This window comes from Salvelinus alpinus, chromosome 1, assembly GCF_045679555.1.
Source record: "Salvelinus alpinus chromosome 1, SLU_Salpinus.1, whole genome shotgun sequence".
Lineage (NCBI taxonomy): Eukaryota > Metazoa > Chordata > Actinopteri > Salmoniformes > Salmonidae > Salvelinus > Salvelinus alpinus.
In genome coordinates, this window is record NC_092086.1 from 69,245,104 (window position 1) to 69,262,695 (window position 17,592).

General features: G+C 47.4%; 1 protein-coding gene across 3 annotated transcripts in view; it reads left to right on the forward strand.

Annotated features, from left to right (window-relative positions):
• The window catches only part of LOC139584120 (rap guanine nucleotide exchange factor 6-like), a 133,458-nt gene extending 116,366 nt beyond the window's left edge, over positions 1 to 17,092 (forward strand). The window contains exons 22-32 of one of the 3 annotated variants that reach the window (XM_071415627.1): positions 152 to 363; positions 3,315 to 3,438; positions 5,497 to 5,520; positions 6,248 to 6,468; positions 7,162 to 7,338; positions 8,000 to 8,161; positions 8,769 to 8,894; positions 11,898 to 12,120; positions 13,646 to 14,187; positions 15,608 to 15,934; positions 16,360 to 17,092. In XM_071415627.1, coding sequence (XP_071271728.1) covers positions 152 to 363; positions 3,315 to 3,438; positions 5,497 to 5,520; positions 6,248 to 6,468; positions 7,162 to 7,338; positions 8,000 to 8,161; positions 8,769 to 8,894; positions 11,898 to 12,120; positions 13,646 to 14,187; positions 15,608 to 15,934; positions 16,360 to 16,382 — 2,161 coding nt within the window. In that variant the 3' untranslated portion in view covers positions 16,383 to 17,092. The remainder of the gene's footprint in view (positions 1 to 151; positions 364 to 3,314; positions 3,439 to 5,496; positions 5,521 to 6,247; positions 6,469 to 7,161; positions 7,339 to 7,999; positions 8,162 to 8,768; positions 8,895 to 11,897; positions 12,121 to 13,645; positions 14,188 to 15,607; positions 15,935 to 16,359) is intronic. The other 2 variants (XM_071415636.1, XM_071415645.1) reach the window with 2 other exon arrangements.
• The last annotated feature ends 500 nt before the right edge of the window (positions 17,093 to 17,592 follow it).

The following is a 17,592-nucleotide window of genomic DNA, read 5'->3' on the forward strand; positions in this document are numbered from 1 at the left end:
GTGGTTCGAACCCTAACCCCTGACCTCTCCTCCTTGTCATTTCCTCTACAGTGGTCCGAACCCTAACCCCTGACCTCTCCTCCTTGTCTCTTCCTCTACAGTGGTCCGAACCCTAACCCCTGACCTCTCCTCCTTGTCTCCTGCCCTACAGTGGCCTAAATCTGGCTCCAATAGCTCGTCTCAGGTCGTCGTGGGAGAAGCTGCCCAGTAAGTACGACAAGCTGTTCCGCGACCTGCAGGACATCTTCGACCCGTCCAGGAACATGGCCAAGTACCGCAACGTCCTGAGCAGCCAGAGCATGCAGCCGCCCATCATCCCCCTGTTCCCCGTCGTCAAGAAGGACCTCACCTTCCTACATGAAGGTATGGATGCCTTTCTCAGTGTCCGCCTAAAATGCCTTCATCTTGTCCATTGGAAACCATATCGGATTAACTTATTGGTCACTCTTTACTTGGATAGTCCCATAAAGATGCTCTACAGATGGTCATACTGTCAACAAACCATCTGTTGATAAGCAACTGCTTGCTAAGGTTAGAAAAAGGGTTAGGTTAGGGTAATAAGGTCAAGATTAGGGTTAGGATAGGGGTTAAGTAGATGGTTAGTAGAAATGTTGTTGACAGTTATTGGACATCGACTGAACATCTATAAACCATCTGCTCGGGACTATCCAAATAAAGTGTTACCTGTTTATCTAACCTTTATTTATACACGCTTGTCGGATTAAGATGTTATACAATATATTTTGCATGAGCGACCTGTCACGGTGTTTTAAGGTCATTGTTTTGACCGAAACCTCATCATGTTGAGTTCTTAGCTACTTAAAGTCCAGTGTTTTTACATCTAGAATGTTGCACCTTGCACCAGTATACTCCTATTGGCATATACTGTATTAGCATATACAGTGGGGAGAACAAGTATTTGATACACTGCCGATTTTGCAGGTTTTCCTACTTACAAAGCATGTAGAGGTCTGTAATTTTTATCACAGGTACACTTCAACTGTGAGAGACGGAATCTAAAACAAAAATCCAGAAAATCACGTTGTATGATTTTTAAGTCATTAATTTGCATTTTATTGCATGACATAAGTATTTGATCACCTACCAACCAGTAAGAATTCCGGCTCTCACAGACCTGTTAGTTTTTCTTTAAGAAGCCCTCCTGTTCTCAACTCATTACATGTATTAACTGCACCTGTTTGAACTCGTTACCTGTATAAAAGACACCTGTCCACACACTCAATCAAACAGACTCCAACCTCTCCACAATGGCTAAGACCAGAGAGCTGTGTAAGGACATCAGGGTTAAATTTTAGACCTGCACAAGGCTGGGATGGGCTACAGGACAATAGGCAAGCAGCTTGGTAAGAAGGCAACAACTGTTGGCGCAATTATTAGAAAATGGAAGAAGTTCAAGATGACGGTTAATCACCCTCGGTCTGGGGCTCCATGCAAGATCTCACCTCGTGGGGCATCAATGATCATGAGGAAGGTGAGGGATCAGCCCAGAACTACACGGCAGGACCTGGTCAATGACCTGAAGAGAGCCGGGACCACAGTCTCAAAGAAAACCATTAGTAACACACTACGCCGTCATGGATTAAAATCCTGCAGCGCACGCAAGGTCCCCCTGCTCAAGCCAGCGCATGTCCCGGCCCGTCTGAAGTTTGCCAATGACCATCTGGATGATCCAGAGGAGGAATGGGAGAAGGTCATGATGAGACAAAAATAGAGCTTTTTGTTCTAAACTCCACTCGCCGTGTTTGGAGGAAGAAGAAGGATGAGTACAACCCCAAGAACAACATCCCAACCGTGAAGCATGGAGGTGGAAACATCATTCTTTGGGGATGCTTTTCTGCAAAGGGGACAGGACGACTGCACCGTATTGAGGGAAGGATGGATGTGGCCATGTATCGCGAGATCTTGGCCAACAACCTCCTTCCCTCAGTAATAGCATTGAAGATGGGTCGTGGCTGGGTCTTCCAGCATGACAACGACCCGAAACACACAGCCAGGGCAACTAAGGAGTATCTCAAGGTCCTGGAGTGGCCTAGCCAGTCTCCAGACCTGAACCCAATAGAAAATCTTTGGAGGGAGCTGAAAGTCCGTATTGCCCAGCGACAGCCCCGAAACCTGAAGGATCTGGAGAAGGTCTGTATGGAGGAGTGGGCCAAAATCCCTGCTGCAGTGTGTGCAAACCTGGTCAAGAACTACAGGAAACGTATGATCTCTGTAATTTCAAACAAAGGTTTCTGTACCAAATATTAAGTTCTGCTTTTCTGATGTATCAAATACTTATGTCATGCAATAAAATGCAAATTAATTACTTAAAAATCATACAGTGATTTTCTGGATTTTTGTTTTAGATTCCGTCTCTCACAGTTGAAGTGTACCTATGATAAAAATTACAGACCTCTACATGTTTTGTAAGTAGGAAAACCTGCAAAATCGGCAGTGTATCAAATACTTGTTCTCCCCACTGTATACAGTGAATCATGCCTAGCTCAGGCACTCATTAGACAAAGGACTAATCTTCTGTCCATTAGCCACATTAGCATTTCACAGACTTGCTGTTTAAGATGGAAAAAGCTTTCGTACCATATTGGGGTCATTGACATGTTGTTTCCGGGCGGTTTCCATATGGGCCTTTGGTTTTCCACTTCCCCCTGGCTCAGCTGAAACTGAGGTCACTCTCAAGCTTGCTCAGGGGGTTTTACTTCTGCTTCCCTTTCTGCTTCGGCATCCCGTGTGAGACCAAGTTAGAACAACCACAGAGATTTCGGTATTATGCAAAGTTTTTAAAAAGTCCAAAAATTGTGTAGTACTCAAACAGGAAACGGATCGTTTGGTGATTGGGATGACAGATGGAAGACGTTAATGACATTTATTGTGATTTCCCCATTAGTGTGTGTTTGCCGTTATCTCCTCACAGTGAGATGTGTTGCACAGGCCAGGGAACCCATTGTTATCACACAGTGTTAACAGAAGTGCAGATGATGCATGATAATGTGAGAAGTAAATCAATCACTCCCATCTAATGCGAAAAGCTGTGAGAACACATCAACAGCTACACATTAAGTGGCACACACTCCCTTCTGGTTCAAAAACCAGTGCTCGACTCTTAAATGTAACCCAATTAAACAGGCTGAAGGAGGGAACCAATCATTAGTGTTTGAGTGTTACATATCTCCAGCCCCATCCCTCAGATATTTACCGAAACAAGTGATGGGGTGAACGCTTTGTTGTTTTTCGAAAACCCAGATTGCACATTTAATGAAGTTGAAGAAAAGCTCACCTGACTGTTTTCCCCGCAGGTAATGACTCTAAAGTAGACGGTCTGGTTAACTTTGAGAAGCTGAGGATGATCGCCAAGGAGATCCGTCACGTTGTCCGTATGACCTCAGCCAACATGGACCCAGCGCTTATGTTCCGACAGAGGTGGGTGCTCGCTCCCCTGGCTACATTTACTGCCCTTAAACACAGATCTAGGATCAGTTAGATGCTTTATGAGTATGGGCCCTCTCCCAATCCTACCCTTAACCATTAGGGGGATGAAATAATAGCTGATCAGGTGTCATCTGCCTACTCTCCGCCCCCTGTACTACCCAGTGTGTCCTACAGTCCAGCCTGTCACAGACAGTGCATGCCTGCCCCCTTCAGGCTCCCTCCACACCAAGCAGCACCAGTGTCCCCCTATACAGTGCATTCGGAAAGCATTCAGAAACCCTGACTTTTACCCACTTTTTGTTTTACGTTACAGCCTTATTCTAAAATGGATTCAAAACAAAACAAAATCCTCATCAATTTACACCCAATACCCCGTAATGACAAAGAAAAAATGTTTTTTAGAAATGTTTGCAAGTGTATATATAAAAAATATAAAAAAAACAGGAAATATCACATTTACACAAGTATTCAGACCCTTTACTCAGTACTTTGTTGAAGCACCTTTGACACACGATTACAGCCTTGAGTCTCCTTGGGAATGATGCTACAAGCTTTGGGGAGTTTCTCCCATTCTTCTCTGCAGATCCTCTCAAGCGCTGTCAGGTTGGATGGGGAGTGTCACTGCACAGCTATTTTCAGGTCTCTCCAGAGCTTATTTGATCGGGTTCAAGTCCAGGCTCTGGTTTGGCCACTCAAGGACATTCAGAACCTTGTCCCAAAGCCACTCCTGTGTTGTTTTGGCTGTGTGCTTAGTGTCGTTGTCCTGTTGGAAGGTGAACCTTCGCCCCAGTCTGAGGACCTGAGCGCTCTGGAGCAGGTTTTCATCAAGGATCTCTCCGTACTTTGCTCCGTTCATCTTTCCCTCGTTCATCTTTCCCTCGATCCTGACTAGTTTCCAAGTCCCTGCCCCTGAAAAACATCTCCTCAGGCATGATGCTGCCACCATCATGCTTCACCGTAGGGATGGTGCAAGGTTTCCTCCAGACGTGACGCTTGGCATTCAGGCCAAATAGTTAAATCTTGGTTTCATCAGACCAGAGAATCTTGTTTCTCATGGTCTTTGTCCTTTAGGTGTCTTTATAGAAACTCCAAGCAGGTTGTCATGTGCCTTTTACTGAGGAGTGGCTTCCGTCTGGCCACTAACATAAAGGCCTGATTGGTGGAGTGTTGCAGAGATGGTTGTCCTTCTGGAAGGTTCTCCCATCTCCGCAGAGGAACTCTGGAGTGCTGTCAGAGTGACCATCGGGTTCTTGGTCACCTCCCTGACCAAGGCCCTTATCCCCCGATTACTCATAAATGCTGCAGAAATATTTTGGTACCCTTCCCCAAATCTGCACCTCGACACAATCCTGTCTCTGAGCTCTACGGACAAATCATTCGACCTCATGGCTTGGTTTTTGCTCTGACATGCACTGTCAACTGTGGCACCTTTATATAGACAGGTGTGAGTCTTTCCAAATCATGTCCAATCAATTGAATTTACCACAGTTGTACTCCAGTCAAGTTGTAGAAACATCTCAAGGATGATCAATGGAAACAGGATGCACCTGAGCTAAATTTCGAGTCTCATAGCAAAGGGTCTGAATACGATATTTGTTTTTTATATTGTCATAAATGTGAAAAAAATAGTAGAAATCTGTTATCGCTTTGTCATTATGGGGTACTGTGTGTAGATTGATGGGGGAAAAAACAAGTTAATCCATTTTAGAATAAGGCTGTAATGTAACAAAATGTGGAAAAAGTCAAGGGGTCTGAATACTTTCATAATGCACTGTACATCCATTCTCAAAACAGAAAGTACACACACCCATCTCTCACACTTCTCACTGCTACTGGACATAATGTCAAAACACAAGGTGGATTCACAGAGTTACATTCGGCACGAAATGTCCCACACACACACAGTTGATATGGGGAATGTGGAGAGTTCCTGGTGTGTCCCCGTGCTCTGTCCCAATCTCCTCATGTGGTCACTGTGCCCCTGTCCTTCCTTGACTGTACTGTCTCTGTAAGCCACGTTGCTTCAATGTCATTGGGTCTTGCTTGCAGGAAGAAGAGGTGGAAGAGTTTAGGGTAAGTCCCCTGGTAATGGTCCAGTCATCCAGTCACTATGCACCCCCCCCCCCCCCCCCCCACATGGCCAGTGTCCTCCCAAACCGCATGCCCCCCTACATGTATCATTCAGTCCCTAACCCTTTCATTCACAGTGTGCGCCTGTGTCCATCCTTTCCCAAAGGTCACCATTGACTCTTGAGTCCGTTTTGCGTTGTGTGTGTGTGTGCATCCTGCCATTTTCTCCTGACTTTGATTTTTCATTCATTTCATTTTCTAACCCTTTTTCGACTGACCTCGTCCAACAGAATGTTATTTTTGTTATTTATCGACCCATGTTTAAGCACGGTGCATCCGCGTGAGACGGTCTTGTTGCATGGTTGTTATAACCTGCTGCGCTCCAGTGCTCTGTATACAGTCGGCAGCAGAATGGGGTTTTAGTGACCTGCCCATCCGTTATAAAGTGTTCTCTCTGAATGTCCAGAGTGTATGCCACAGTGACTGTTTAACAAGGTAGTGCTGGGGTTGATACTGAGAGGCTGCACGATCACCATAACCCGCAGCATGTCTATTAAGTGTCACCACTGGCGTCCTGGAGAACTGACCCGTCTCCCTCCCTTCCTCTCTTATTCCCTCCGTTCTTCACTTCACCCCTACCTTCCTCTCAACCCTGGCTCCCTCCCTCCATTCCTCATTCCATCCGCTTCTCCTCTCCTCCCTCCATCCATCTGTCCCTCCCTCTCTCCAGGTCTCTGAGTCAGGGCAGCACCAACTCCAACATGTTGGACGTGCAGGGCGGGGCCCACAAGAAGCGTGTGCGTCGCAGCTCGCTGCTCAACGCTAAGAAGCTGTACGAGGACGCTCAGATGGCCCGTAAGGTCAAGCAGTACCTGTCCAACCTGGCGGTGGAGACGGACGAGGAGAAACACCAGATTATGTCTCTACAGTGCGAGCCCGTTTACAGCACCTGTGAGTCTACACCGTGACCACAATGTCGGTGGCCAAATGCAACCCCGTATGACACTTAGAGTCACCTAGAATCACTTAGTGTTACTAGGCTATGTCGTCCCCTTGCCGTCATGGACTGTGGCAGGGTTGGGTATTCTCTCAACTCTGATGCTCCCAGCCTCCCGCAGAGCTCTACTCTCACTGAACTGAAGGTTATTTTACTCTCCTACAAAAGGCACACTTTAATAGTAATTTCAGGGGAGAGAGCTGGGGGACAACAATTCCTCAATGCACTTGTAATGAAGTTGTGTTTTTCACATGGGTGTTTTACTTGCCCAACACTGCCACCTAGTGGGCGTCCGATGTTTCACAGTTGAGAAGAACCTTCTGCGTTGCCCTATTGAGAGAGGAGGTTATGCCTTGTTGTTTAGAAATGAGTCAAGTTTACAAATAAATGTTTTTCATGCAGATATACCCATTTCATTAATCTTCCTATAAATGTGTAAGATACATTTCAATTTCCTGTCTGCGTGACTTACCTTCTTAATTTTCCTCTCTCTGTGTTTACTATATTTAAACACCAACCCTCTGAAGTAACTCATCTCCTGGTCAGGCCATTGATAAGCGCTGCGGTTTCTGTTATTACTGTCGGGAACATAATAATCTTGCGATGCCTGGTGCAAGATGAATAATTTCCTGTTTCCATGACTGCAGTGTCCAAGAACCTGAGCGAGCGACGGTCCACCAAGTCGGACATCTCGCCTGTGTCGCTGCGCTCGGCGCTGCCCGGGGGGAAGGCCCAGAACCGCGTGTCCCAGGTGCTACAGATCCAGGTACCCCTCTACCCCCAACGGAGGAAGAGCACCGCCAAGGACATTCACGCCGCACACAGTGAGTCACTGGAACTGTCACACTCTTCTAGTGTTGCGAAATACCTGGTGCCTTTCACAAAATGCCCAGGTTTTCCAGAAATCGAGGTTGGAAGATCCTTGGGATCAGGATGGAATAAGCATGAAATCAGGAATCTTTCGACCAGGATTTCAGGTAAAATATGGGAATTTGGGAAAAGTTACCCAGGATTTTACCGAATTGCAGAAGACACATTTCGGTTGAATGCATTCAGTTGTGCAACTGACTAAGTATCCCTTCATTCATTTTTTTTTCTCCAAATGAATTGTTAGTTACAGTATACTGACAATATATTGGTCCCTAGAAATAGCATCAGAAGATATGGTATTCAATTCCAGGACAATCGAGTTTGACTACACTATTTCTTTGTCACTGTAAACATGTTGTGTATTAGTGAGTTCATTTATAGTGAGTCATTGTTAAAAATGAAATTGTGATGTCTTGTGGGTGATCTTTTTATTTATCCAGGAAGTCCAATTGAGGCCAGGAGACCTCTTTTACAAGGGAGACGTGGCCAAATGGATAATATTCTGTAGTACACTAATGGTGCCACACCCGCTGTATGGCTCACTCTCTAACAGTGTATGTCCCTGTCTGTGCCAGACTCCAACAGTGTATATCTCTGTCTCTCTCCCGTTCCCAGACTCCAGCTCTCCCCTAGTGATAAAGAAGCCTCCCAGCTCCCAGCTCTGCCAATCAGAGGACAGTCCCTGGAGTGGGAAGAGGTCTGCTGAAGACACCGTGTCCATCGTGTCCTCCCTGCACTCCAGCCCCACCATCTCGCCACAGGGCTCCCCGCGCAAAGGTCTACATCCTGGTTACTGCATATTACATTACCTACCCCTTAAAACATGACCATCCTGGCTACCAAGGTTGGGGTCAATTCCTGTCAATCCAGGAAGTACACCGATTCCAATTCTCTTCAATGCTTTATTTAAATGAGGAAAATGTGTCATTGGAATTTGGTTTACTTGCTGAATTGACTACAATTTAAATACAATTGACCCAAACCCTGCTGGCTGCTGCACATTTACATTACAGCTGACATTATTACCTTGCATCCCCAAACGTCTACATCCTGGCTACGTAACGTAACTTGCACCGCTTTCATCCTGGCTACTGCACATTACCTCTCACATCAGAATCTACTCAAATCCATTCATTCATCTCACAACTAAACATAACCCATCTCGTACCCATACCTCAAGGTTTGTACCTCACAGTTGGCACCCTCTGTATCAGCACCTCAAAACCAACATCCCTCACACCCAAAATACACACACATACATACACTGCCCATACACTCAAGCATCTTATTTTCCCCTCCTCTCACCTATCCATACTGTAATTTAGTGTAATCTTTACCATCAAGCTCCTCAATCATTCTCCCTGTCTCTCCTGTTTGTCTACAGTGGGTGGCATGGCCAAGCCCCAGCATAACTCCAACAGCCAGATGAACATGTCTGGCTCGTCGTCCTCTCTGACCAGCGAGGCCAGCACCAAGGCAGGCACGGCGGGCACCCGCAGCTACGGCATAGGTGGGGCTCTCCTCCACAAGAGGTTACTGCAGATGACCAGGCAGCACAGCAGAGACAGGGAGGAAGACAGGGACAGAGAGGTGGAGACAGAGCAGGCAGCGCTAGGGAGATGGAGCTCCCAAGGCCCCCAGGCAGGTCCAGCGTTCAGCCCCAGGTCAGGGATGATGAGCCCTCTCAGGGCTCCACTCCACTCCGGGCCCCATGGAGACCCAGGATCAGGGTCCGCAAAGGCCACCAGGCGAGGGACGCCCACTCCCCAGACAGAGAACCAGAAAGGGCCAGTGCCTGCAACCCCCCCCAGGCCCAAACCTCCAGATTCTCCATTGAAGAAGAGGTTGAGGGAGCTTTCCCCATTCAGGATGCTGAGGGAGAGGAGTCAGTCTAGGGAGAAGTTGGCTGCGTTGGTGATGGTTAGGCCACCAGTGGAGGATCAGGGGCAGACAGGGTGCTCTAAGGCCCAGGAGGGTAGCCCAGGACAGGGACGTGCTGAGCAGGCTAAAGGTCAGGCCAGGAGGTCAGCCAGCCCCAGCAGGGCCTTTGCATGGCTCTGCAGAGACAGACACAAGAGGAGAAAAACTATCTGACAGACAGACTGAGACTACAATACTCCCTGTGCAGAATACGGAACACAAGTTGGCTTAGAGTACCGAGATAGACTGAGAAAGTACATTCTGTGCGAAGGGAACTGAGGAAATATTCTATGTGTGTACTTGAAGTTTTGTCATGAGTTTTCAGCAGTCCATTGAAAGATGGTGAACGTGTTCATGTACTGTATGGTACATGTTGGTTCAGGTTCAGTCCAAGTAGATCTACAACAATGTGACAACCTATGCATAGCTATTCATAAAATGCAGCTCAATTTAATATGAAGTACGATCTTCCGTTTTAATAATTTGTTCATTCAAAATGTCACTATTCCAATATGTAATAACTGATTCTGAGATATTGGACTGTATTTATTACATTCACAGGATAGAAAAAAGTTTTAGGGTCAGTAGGTTGTGTTTGAGAGACTTCACAGGTCAACGGCAATGTGATTATAAGGGAGCTCCCGTTTTCTATTGTTTCAATGTTGATTATTCGTTGTTGTTTTTGATGAAGATGGAAGAAACACTGGATTTTTTTTAATATACAGTTGAAGTCGGAAGTTTACATACACCTTAGCCAAATACATTTAAACTCAGTTTTTTCACAATTCCTGACATTTAATCCTAGTAAAAATGCCCTGTCTTAGGTCAGTTAGGATCACCACTTTATTTTAAGAATGTGAAATGTCAGAATAATAGTGATTTAATAATTTATTTCAGCTTTTATTTCTTTCATCACATTCCCAGTGGGTCAGAAGTTAACATACACTCAATTAGTATTTGGTAGCATTGCCTTTAAATTGTTTAACTTGGGTCATACGTTTTGGGATGCCTTCCACAAGCTTCCCACAATAAATTGGGTGGATTTTGTCCCATTCCTCCTGACAGAGCTGGTGTAACTGAGTCAGGTTTGTAGGCCTCCTTGCTCGCACACGCTTTTTCAGTTCTGCCCACACATTTTCTATGGGATTGAGGTCAGGGCTTAGTGATGGCCACTCCAATACCTTGACTTTGTTGTCCTTAAGCCATTTTGCCACAACTTTGGAAGTATGCTTGGGGTTATTGTCCATTTCGAAGACCCATTTGCGACCAAGCTTTAACTTCGTGACTGATATCTTGAGATGTTGCTTCACTATATCCACATAATTTTCCTCCCTCATGATGCCATCTATTTTGTGAAGTGCACAAGTCCCTCCTGCAGCAAAGCACCCCCACAACATGATGCTGCCACCCCCGTGCTTCACGGTTGGGATGGTGTTCTTCGGCTTGCAAGCCTCCCACTTTTTCCTCCAAACAGGCCAAACAGTTCTATTTTTGTTTCATCAGACCAGAGGACATTTCTCCAAAAAGTACGATCTTTGTCCCCATGTGCAGTTACAAACCGTAGTCTGGCTTTTTTATGGCGGTTTTGGAGCAGTGGCTTCTTCCTTGCTGAGCGGCCTTTCAGGTTATGTCGATAAAGGACTCGTTTTACTGTGGATATAGATACTTTTGTACCTGTTTCCTCCAGCATCTTCACAAGGTCCTTTGCTGTTGTTCTGGGATTGATTTGCATTTTTCGCATCAAAGTACGTTCATCTCTAGGAGACAGAACGCGTCTCCTTCCTGAGCGGTATGACGGCTGCGTGGTGTTTATACTTGCGCAGTATTGTTGGTACAAATGAACGTGGTACCTTCAGGCGTTTGGAATTTTCTCTCAAGGATGAACCAGACTTGTGGAGGGCTAAACCAAAAAAAATTGGCTGATTTCTTTAGATTTTCCCATGATGTCAAGCAAAGAGGCACTGAGTTTGAAGGTTGGCCTTGAAATACATCCACATGTACACCTCCAATTGACTCAAATTATGTCAATTAGCCTATCAAGCTTCTAAAGCCACGACATCCTTTTCTGGAATTCTCCAAGCTGTTTGAAGGCACAGTCAACTTAGTGTATGTAAACTTCTGACCCACTGGAATTGTGATACAGTGAATTAGAAGAGAAATAATCTGTCCATAAACAATTGTTGGAAAAACTACTCGTGTCATGCACAAAGTAGATGTCCTAACCGACTTGCCAAAACTATAGTTTGTTAACAAGAAATGTGTGGAGTGATTGAAAAACAGGTTTTAATGACTCCAACCTAAATGTATGTAAACTTCCGACTTCAACTATATATATATATATATATATTTTTTTTTTTTACCTTTATTTTACTAAACAAGTCAGTTAAGAACAAATTCTTATTTACAATGACTCATTTTTTGAACGATTTAATAAAAGATTTTCATTGAACTAGTCAGGATCAGTGTTGGACATGCTGCTGGCCTACCTATATAGTGAGCCTGTAGTACAAAGCAGTGTCTCCCATCTAGTTTGTTACAGGCTGTGTGTGGATGAACACGACTCCAGGCTGATCGTCTCGCCCTCTCTCCCCAGGCTATGCCCTGATGCCTGCAGTGAAGTCCGACAACCTGTCCGACTCCAGCCACAGTGAGATCTCGTCCCGCTCCAGCATCGTCAGTAACTGCTCTGTGGACTCGATGCCTGCTGGCCCTGCAGAGGAGCGCCAAGGCACCAAGGCCAGGGACACCACTGAGTCCCCAGGCACCACCACGCAGCTCACACACACCGACTCTGACTGCAGCCAGCCCAGCACCAGGTAATACACATAGTATTAGACTCTCTCACACACACACACACACACACACACACACACACACACACACACACACACGTTTTGTTCTTCTATCCTCATGGGGACCTAAAATGTATTTCCATAAAAAAATCCTAACTTTAAACCTAACTCCTAACCCTTTACCCTAATGTCGTGGAAATTACCACCAGAATTGTTGTGGAAATTACCACTAGGGACACCTGAAGTCAATCTTAAATGAGTTATTCTTTATTAACAGCAAGCTGGAGAGGTCACATTCAATCTTAAATGCATAAAGTACCAGTCTGAAGTGAGCTCCGTTGGGGCAGTCCCGTTAGATGTCTTATATACTACTTACACAAACAATTTATATTTGCCTGATTTAGCTTATTCATAAATAATTCATCATCAACGTTTGGTTTGTGCGTGTGACCGACCAATACCTCACGAGGCTTCGCCTCTCCAAGCTGAGACCTTGAAACTGAGATATCCCTTTCCGTTCTCAAAACAATGTTCTGGCCATACTGCCAAATGTCAGATACTGATCGTGAGGATTCCTCCCAGGCACGTTTAATCAGTCACTTGTATGAACCCAGTCAAATTGGTTATTAGTAAAGCACAAACATAAAATGTTCCTTCACACTAACCCTAATTGTAACCTAACCCCTAAGCTTAAAATAGCCGTTGTCCTCATTGGGATGAGGGAAATGTCCCCACAAGGGAGAATTTTCTTTGTTTTACTATCTACCCCACAAGGATAGAAGAACCAACACACACACACTCACTCATTCGCTAACACACTCACACACACACACACACACACACGCAATATACTTCCTCAAAGGAGTTCCAATAAGGGGTTCTAATTATGTCCTCGTTCACACTGTGAACAGGGAATCATAAAGGGGCCACTGTTTATCAGCATCACATGTTTACTCTCTGTCCCAAATGAACTGTGTTGCTCATTTTATGTGCACAGCTTTTTAAAACTCCAACAGGTCAACAACCGCCTTTTACTGTCCCTCCACGACGAGGCATCCCTGACATAAATAAATAAACCATTTACTTCTTGACCACACTTATTATATTATATTATTATTTTGTGCAATATTTCATTACCTGGGAACCTGCTGCGGCGTCAGTCGGTTCATTAAATCAATTTTATTTTTTACGCTTCGTAATAAACATTTCAGTGAATGAAACGCTGTCTGGTTAATGAAAGAAAGGAGAGGAGCACAACTTTACTATATGGCGGGTACAGTGATAAAATCCTAGAAACACCTTGCGCTCTGCAGTGTTGTGAGACTGAGAGGAATTGGGATGGAGGGTGGAGGCAGCAGGACATATTAAACAGGAATCGTTCACCTTGTTGCTTTGTCCTCCAAGGTGACAGGAAATGAACTCTTGTTTACTCTTGCTTCCTTCTCTGTTTCATTGTGTTTTCTCTCCTGGTCAGTTATTGATACTTGTTTCTCTGTTGGGTTCATCGTTCTTCTCTGTTTCATTGTGTTTCTTCCTCTCTCCTGGTCAGTTCGTTGGCGCGGGGCCAGGTGATGCGGGGTTCCACCTTCACCTCCTCCACCTCCACAGAGGAGCTGACTCCCGACCACGTCTCCCTGGACAGTGTGGCCGACAGCGGGCGGGGCAGCTGGACCTCCTGCTCCTCCAACTCCCACGACAGCTTTCAGAGCTTGCCTGTCCCCCTGCTGGGCCGACCCCCCACCTGGGACCACCTAGTGCCTGGGGGCTTCCGCCACACCCAGCTAGCAGGGCCTATAGTGGAGGTTGAGGCTGGGCCGGCCTGGGTTGGGGTAGCGGGAGGACCGGGGGCGGGGTCCGGGGGAGGAGAGGACGCCAAGAGGCTCTCCAGAGACAGTTCAGAGCTAAACCAATCACGGCAGAGCTGGGCCTCATCCTCCTCGCTGTCAGACACCTACGAGGGGAACTACGGCACCATCAAACGCCGCACTGCCGAAGGCGTCTCCGCCGCCCCTGGGGAGGGCCCTGACGCACCCCAAAGCACAGATCCCGTCTACAAAATGGTCACCTCAAGCACAGAGAAAGGCCTCATAGGTGAGGGTCTTCTGTGTGTCTCTCCCATCAGCGCTACTGTGATGTTGTGTTAGTGTAACTGTGAACCCCACTTGTGACGTGCTATGGTGTGGTGTGTGTGGAGGAATGACAAAAGCAGATTCTGTTGTTTTGGATGCACTTGCTGTGCCTGGCCACTAGTCTCAAATGCTTCTGTTTTTTCACTCATGCTGCGTGAGACTGTCGTTGGAAGTGCAGTACAGTGGGGGTCCCCTGCTTGTGCTTCTGCTATTTGCACAGCTGTAGTTTCATCATAAGCATGTACTATTACTCGCTCACATACTTAATTCTTCAGCTGGTCCATTATCTAACCTGTCAATCAGGCTTTTCCTGTTTCAGTAATCTTCTGTTAATGGAGCACAGTGTTCTGTTAATGGAGCACAGACAGTGTTCTGTTAATGGAGCACAGTGCTCTGGTAATGGAGCAGAGAACCGAGATAATGGATGCGTCCCAAATGGCACCCTATTCCCTAGATAGTGCACTACATTTGACCAGAGTCCACTTGGGACGTAGCCAATGTATTGTCCTCTGACTGGATGGACAGAAGGATTAAAAAGAGAAGTGCAGTACTGTACAGTACGGGCCAAATCTGCTGCTGCCATTTATCTCACCCGCCACGCCTAAGTATCTCTTTATGTGAGTGGTTTAGTTGCTACATGGTGCTGGTGAAACATCTCATTGATTTATTTTCTCCATTTTTGTTTCTTTTCTCCCTCTTTCCCTTCCTCCCCCAATCATCCACCGTCACACCCCCCTCCCGTCTCCGTCTCCTCCCCAATTCATCCACCGTCACCCCCCCCCTCCCGTCACCCTCCTCCCATCTCCTCCCCATTCATCCACCGTCACCCCCCCCCTCCCGTCTCCTCCCCCATTCATCCACCGTCACACCCCCCTCCCGTCTCCTCCCCCATTCATCCACCGTCACACCCCCCTCCCGTCTCCTCCCCCATTCATCCACCGTCACACCCCCCTCCATTCATCCACCGTCACCCCCCCTCCCGTCTCCTCCCCCATTCATCCACCGTCACACCCCCCTCCCGTCTCCTCCCCCATTCATCCACCGTCACACCCCCCTCCCGTCTCCTCCCCCATTCATCCACCGTCACACCCCCCTCCCGTCTCCTCCCCCATTCATCCACCGTCACACCCCCTTCCCGTCTCCTCCCCCATTCATCCACCGTCAACCCCCCTCCCGTCTCCTCCCCCATTCATCCACCGTCACACACCCCTCCCGTCTCCTCCCCCATTCATCCACCGTCACACCCCCCTCCATTCATCCACCGTCACCCTCCCTCCCGTCTCCTCCCCCATTCATCCACCGTCACACCCCCTTCCCGTCTCCTCCCCCATTCATCCACCGTCACACCCCCTCCCGTCTCCTCCCTCATTCCCGGCGGCCAGTGTACTGTGTAACCTCCCCCACCAAGGACGATAGGTACAGGGGGCCTCCCCCCACCCCTCCGGGATACCAGGGCCTCACCCTGGTCGATGGACAGGATGGAGCTCCCCTGCGACCACCCCACTTGCGGCCGCCCGACTATAGCGTGGCCCTGCAGAGGTCTAAGCTGCTACATAGCCCCGGAGGCCTGGTGGAGGCCCGGAGACTGGGGGTGAACCTCCTCCACCACGAATCCCAGGGCCAGTCCCGGCCGGCCAGCGTCTGCCTACAGGGCCTAGGGGATAGTGAGGATGGTACGTGGAGAACGACAGAGACCAGCCCCAGCCAAGGTTAACATGGAGGACTATAGCGCCAGCCATGTCGTACTAGACTAGACTATAGCTCAGGGGTCTATGTGATGCTGCTGGAGTGCTGTAGTTACCTTACTGTCAGAGTTGGGTTCCTGGCAGATGGTTCACCATTGAAGGGCTCAGTTTTGGATGTACCTGGCCTACTGTTCATGCTATCTGTAATCTGAGTCTCAGCTTCTTGGTTCTTCTCTGTCTGTTATCAAAAAAAAAAAGAAGAGGTCACAGTATAGAACGGTAGTATTTCTCATGTTTCTGGTCAAACTAGAGTGACACGATCTCATGCGAGCTGCTAAGTTAGCGTGTCATAGTGTCTATGACACCGCTGTAAGATCCTCCTAGATTTTTTGGTCTGAAATCATTGTGTCAGTCATGGGGTTAACTCTCTCCTCTCTGGTCTGTTGCAGATGAGCAGGTGTCCGCGGTGTAGAGCTGGCTGGACGCCTGAACGGACACCGCAGGCCGTTGGAGAGGGAGGGAGGGGTGGTCTAAGCTACAGCAGCTTCCTTGCTGCCTCTCCTCTGGGTTCACGCCCCTCTCTAGGCCCTCCCCGGCTCGGCTGACAGCTGCTCAATGCTAAACCAACGACGCCCCACAGAACTTGTACAATCATCTGTTTTACTCCATTTTAAAATTGGTTTAGAAGCTCCCAAGTTTTAGACTCCCACACCCCTGAAACATAACTGTATACAGACTGAGATGTGGTGTGACGTCGCGGCATATGGCTCAGGCATTTGGGGACGCTGTGCTGAGGATGAAGAAGGGATGGACGATGCCCGCTGTTGTCTTTTTAACAGTACCTCCATTTGCTTTTGTGCTCTCTTGTCCCAGGTGTTTTGAATTAGTTTTTCCTCAGTCGTTGCTTGAAAGTGTTTTTTTGTTGTTGTTTTTTAGCCGTTTGCTTGAAGCTCTCAGTTCTAAATGGCATGCGGACACAATGAGAATATCCAGGAAGGGAGAAAATCTGAACAATCGTGTTTCTTCTCGTTAGTTGATGAAGCAGAGATCAAGCAAGCTGCAGAAACTCTCCACAAATATTTTTATTGTGAGGGCAGTGAGTGAGGGGAAGTGAGTGAGTGAGGGGAAGTGAGTGAATGAGGGGGGAAGTGAGTGAATGAGGGGGGAAGTGAGTGAATGAGGGGGGAAGTGAGTGAGTGAGGGGAAGTAAGTGAATGAGGGGGGAAGTGAGTGAGTGAGGGGGGAAGTGAGTGAGTGAGGGGTCAGTGAGTGAGAGGAAGTGAGTGAATGAGGGGGGAAGTGAGTGAATGAGGGGGGAAGTGAGTGAGTGAGGGGGGCAGTGAGTGAGTGAGGGGGGCAGTGAGTGAGTGAGGGGGGCAGTGAGTGAGTGAGGGGGGCAGTGAGTGAGTGAGGGGGGCAGTGAGTGAGTGAGGGGGGCAGTGAGTGAGTAAGGGGGGCAGTGAGTGAGTGAGGGGGGGAGTGAATGAGTGCGCATCTCATATCATTGTGTATGAGGCACCCTCATCCATTGAGGCTCTCTCTCTTGTTAACTCTTGTTGTCTCTTGTGAACCCACAGTAACATGAGGTACTTTAGTGTCATGCTGCCACGTTTATGTTTAATAAATGGTTTTATAAGTTTTTAATGAGTTGACGAACAAAAAGGCTCACTGCTGTAAAATAG